Consider the following 4,716-nt stretch of genomic DNA (forward strand, 5'->3'; position numbering starts at 1 on the left):
AAACTTCTTCGTTCTGTGCCGCCCTGGATTAATACAGTAACATCTGTGGCCCTGCCGGAGTTAAGACGGTTATATCTGTGGCTTCATCCACAGTTTTGTTTGAAGAAGAAAACAAAGCTGCATCACGTGAATGAGTGTGTTAGGTATGAGATTCTAACAACTCGAGTGACTAAGAGCAAAGATGCGCTGCATTTACGTAAAAGAATACCATCCATCCATTGCCAGACGCCATGTATCCCAAATGGGGTGGCCAAGGGCTTAGAGTTAATTGTTTTACAGAGAGGGGCGCTAATCCTCCACCAACCCCACTTGACACGTAAGGATGCTAACAGCATCTGGTGTTCCCAGGCGGTCACCTATCCAAGTACTAACCAGACCCAACGTTGCTTAACTTCGCTGATTGGACGGGAAGCGGTGTACTCAACGTGGCATGGCTGTTGTGCTCATAATTAATTAAAAAATAGTGGTACGGTTGAAATTGCATTTTTGATACCATGTGGAGAAGCAGTGGTTGAGACACCAATAGAGTACAGAAGAGGTTACCACCCACACGAAACCAGTTATGCTTTTTAGTAAGATGCTTAACATGCTTGAAAAAAACTTTCGTGCGGAGGGATGATACACAAGACTGAAAGAAATACCCATGCATTCAGTTTGCTGGTACCGGGGTAGCGCCCCAGTCTTATCCCAAGCTCCGTCAAGCACTTCTTTACGAAAGTGTTTATGACACATAAGTTGCTTTTACGTCTGAGGAACTCATTTTGCATTGTCCCTAGGTATACTGTACGTAAGATGGTTGATAGGAGGAAAAAAAAAAAAAAAGGTTTCGCACAAGTATTGCTTCCGGAAAATTGTTATAAGATTGCACCACGAGTGACTTAAGATACTGAAAATTACCTCATGCCCTTTGAATTCCCCCATGGGCCCCATCAGGGGAATTACTGTTCTACACTTTTCTTAATAAAGGCATAATTAGAATGATGGAAGCACTGTCATCTCGAGTTGTTTTCATGAACTTGCCCCAGATTTTAGTCCTTCCATAGCTTGTTTCACGTAGCTCAGGGAAGAGAGAGAGAGAGAGAGAGAGAGAGAGAGAGAGAGAGAATGGTGTGACTGTGCGTCCTTTTCTTAGTACCGTATTTCTTTGTGAATGATTTCGTATTACAGTACCGATGTATTGTTACAACTTGCTGCTCAAGATGGAGAGATGGCAGTCCTATACCGGTACTGCATTTGAGACACTCCCCAACATTTAAAGAAACAGATGCAGGAAGTGAAGTGTTGCCCTCCCCACTAGACGCTGAACAAGCATCCGTTGATTAGTTGCACTGATCCCGTGATTGTACCGTCTTTGATAACTGACCGCGTAATTTTAAGTGATTTAACTCATTTCCCCCCGGCTGTGGAGACATCATTGGGGAAAAGGACTGAAAGGTGTACATTGCCTATGTGATTCACCAAAACATTGTGAGGGAGAATGCGGCGTCCTAGAGGATAAGTTGCACCTTAAATTCTCCAGTTTGGAACACCAAGTTCAATTATGTTTAATTGATGAATGAGACCGATTTCAAAACCTGGTGTAATAATGGATATGGTGTAATGAAGTGAAGGAAATAAGTACCAAATTTCATTTAAATCGATTCATAGGCAACAGAAGTATCGTATTTGTATTATTGTGGGACAGCAGCATAGTAAATCACCCTGTATATATATAGGAAGAGTCTGACATTTTTTCGAGTAAACAGTGGGGTTATATTTCCGTCAGTAAGTATACCTACTGACCAACAGAAATTTGCGGAGATACCAAGAGGCAGGGATGTAGAGGAGGGAAAGGTGGGAGAGAGAATCTAAGAGATGGAGAGGGAGGAGACTGAGAGAAGGGAGATGTAGCAAGACAGGTATTGTACAGTACATAGGCTACTGACCTAAATAAACCTGCGGTGAGGTACGCCATCGAGGCCAAAGATGACGGCCGGCGCGTCCTGTCTGTCCCTGGTGTGGATGTCCCCAGGGGCGGCCCTCAGCCTGTCCTCCCGCTCATCCAGCAAACCCAGGCCCAGGGGCAGGTCAGCAGAGGAGGCGTAGGGCACGTCCTCTTGGTTGCTGCCCCCCTCCCGAATGGATGAAGTCAGGTCAGCCAAAAGGTCGTTTACATCGTATTCACCTCGCACGGCATCCACAGACCTCTTGCGGCGACCACTGGAAAAAAGTAAAATGGCATATAACAGCCAATCCTGTATTACTCTCTTCCAGGTGTAGGGGCCCGAGGCTTGGCCACCATAGCCCAGTGAAGAAAAACGTCTATACTACGTCCACTGGTGCCATTACATAGGCTAATATAAAAACTTCCAGTAATTTCTGCTGATGGAACTTATGCAGTGCCGTCGCTCCAGCTGGGGCGTTGTAATCAGTAGACAACCAAGCACCAATAAGAAGACTTAGGCTAGATTAATGTCTGTCGACTACATGAGGATCGTTTAGGAAGACTTAAGTTTTTGCCAAGTCACAATCTGTCCCTAAATATGACCCCAAGCAGTTGATACTGAATTATCAGGGACATACGGGTCAGCAAAGGTAATGATGGGTGAAACAACTACCGGTAGGGGGATAAGCAACTATCCTAGAGACTGACCGGCCGAGATTCGAACTCTGCTGGATGCTATAATGCATCATCACCGGCTGAACACTAAGCTTATGCTATCGACACACATCTTCGTATATATATATATATATATATATATATATATATATATATATATATATATATAAAGTAACCTTTATCGCCTGTTTTACTCCTCCCTCCAGACAGCTATTGCGTTCATTAAACGTGGGTTACAACGGGTCCCTCTCATTTTGAATATAAAATCTCCTAGAGGTGGTAAGAATACAATTAAAATGAGTCATTGGATTAGAGATGGTAAAGTAGGTTATGTTAACTGGTGGTATCATATTAGCGTGGTTTGGTATATCGACTTAAGAATTACCGTATTCAGGCCCATACCAGACGGTTTTATTCAGGTGAAAGAAATCGCAGCTTTGAGGGGGTTAATACGTAGGCATTGATATGCTAAACGGTCTGATTATTTCTTTGTCGGAAAATACGGACTGGCAATTAAGATCCTTCGCTGTGGTAATGCGCCTTGTAGGATGCATCGGAAATAGTGCTCTCTCTCTCTCTCTCTCTCTCTCTCTCTCTCTCAACTCCACGGAGAGGGAAAATCATGAGAAAGGACAGAAATTGTATTGGAGAGCGTGTGTAGGTTTTCAGTCGTCATGCCATCAGTACAATAGCCTACCGCTGCCATGATAATCTGTTTGACACGAGGGGAAAAATTCATCGTCACTCAACTACCCCGAGCTGAAAGGATGTCGACAAAGAACTTGATTTGCTTTGGGATCTCATTTGCATATTAGTTCGTTCAGGGATATTTTTTTTTCATATCCTATTTTTGTTGCCGCCAGTTTCATTCAAGATTGCCTTATTCGTTTTAGCCCAGTAACGTGATGACTTCGAAAAGGGGAGGATAGACTGCACACACACACACACACACACACACACACACACACACACACACACACACAATTCTCTCTCTCTCTCTCACTCTCTCTCTCTCTCTCTCTCTCTCTCTCTCTCTCCACACCCGGTATATAATGAAGGTGGAAGGGTATCTTGAGAGGGAAGGCCGCCCCCCTTTCAGTTGCATCAACAGCAACTGATGGAATTATGCCATGAAGCCTTGCAATTAGCTCCCAGGGTTATCTAAATGCCACTCAGCCTCTACACACCCACACGACGCGGGAGGAATTATTAACACTCCTAGGCACAGTGCTGGTAATTTTCTCCTCTTCTTCGTAGCTCCATTCTTGATTTTGCGTCAGAGAAGTTAAAAGAATAATTGGTGGTTGGATATCCCGTATTACTACTAGAGGTGTGTCCTAAGCTGAGTAAAATCGTCTGGAAGCAGCTGGGAAAAATCATCAGTACACGTTACCAGCCTGGAGGGATTGACACAGATTCAATTGACTAACCTTCAGTTGACTAATATTCGTCTGGCGTTAGGCTGGAATATACGGTAATGCTAAAGTTATCCACCTTTCTCTCTCTCTCTCTCTCTCTCTCTCTCTCTCTCTCTCTCTCGCTCGGTCGCTCGCTCGCTCGGTACACCCAGAAGGATTAGTAGCGTATAGTGAACGGAGGATTTTTGGAACGAGATAAAAAATAAACTAATAAAGGTTGACATTTTCCTGTCTTTACTGTTCAGTGCATTAAGAGGTTATTTTGGCATGCATTCTCTCTCTCTCTCTCTCTCGCTCTCTCTCTCTCTCTCTGTAAGGGAATGAATAAAGTAATTGGGGATTATATGACCTCGATTACCTAACCTTAATTTAATAGCTGTTAAATCCGGATTGACACGATTCACGTAGTTGTTTCGGCGTACATCCTGTTTTTAGCCCCCCCCCACTAGTTTTTTTTTTTTTTTCTACCTGCCTCACCACCAACACACGAGAGTATGGATGTTCAAGTGAGGCAGGGAGTCTGTTGGGAAGAGATAAAGATAGCAGATTGTGGGTGATGTGACCTTCATTACCTAATCTTATTGTAACATCAACAATATCAAGGTGGCTTTTGGGGATGGTAATAGGATTTTGAGTTGGTTATGGTTGCAAGCATTCAATAATATCCTTAGAGTGGGGTGGAGACTTTAAACCAGAATA

At 43.7% G+C, this 4,716-nt stretch overlaps 1 protein-coding gene and 1 pseudogene across 1 annotated transcript in view; both read right to left on the reverse strand.

Annotated features, from left to right (window-relative positions):
• Positions 1-323: 323 nt before the first annotated feature.
• On the reverse strand, positions 324-442 carry LOC145417066 (5S ribosomal RNA; annotated as a pseudogene).
• A 1,615-nt stretch (positions 443-2,057) lies between these two features.
• The window catches only part of LOC145416968 (uncharacterized), a gene marked incomplete at its 3' end in the record, with an annotated part of 16,146 nt that continues 13,487 nt past the window's right edge, over positions 2,058-4,716 (reverse strand). Inside the window, exon 4 of the mRNA XM_080285815.1 lies at positions 2,058-2,199. Within this exon, the coding sequence (XP_080141941.1) occupies positions 2,058-2,199 (142 nt within the window). The remainder of the gene's footprint in view (positions 2,200-4,716) is intronic.

The sequence above is a fragment of the Coenobita brevimanus genome, chromosome 108 (assembly GCF_032717465.1).
Source record: "Coenobita brevimanus isolate Jiangsu-jjx chromosome 108, ASM3271746v2, whole genome shotgun sequence".
Lineage (NCBI taxonomy): Eukaryota > Metazoa > Arthropoda > Malacostraca > Decapoda > Coenobitidae > Coenobita > Coenobita brevimanus.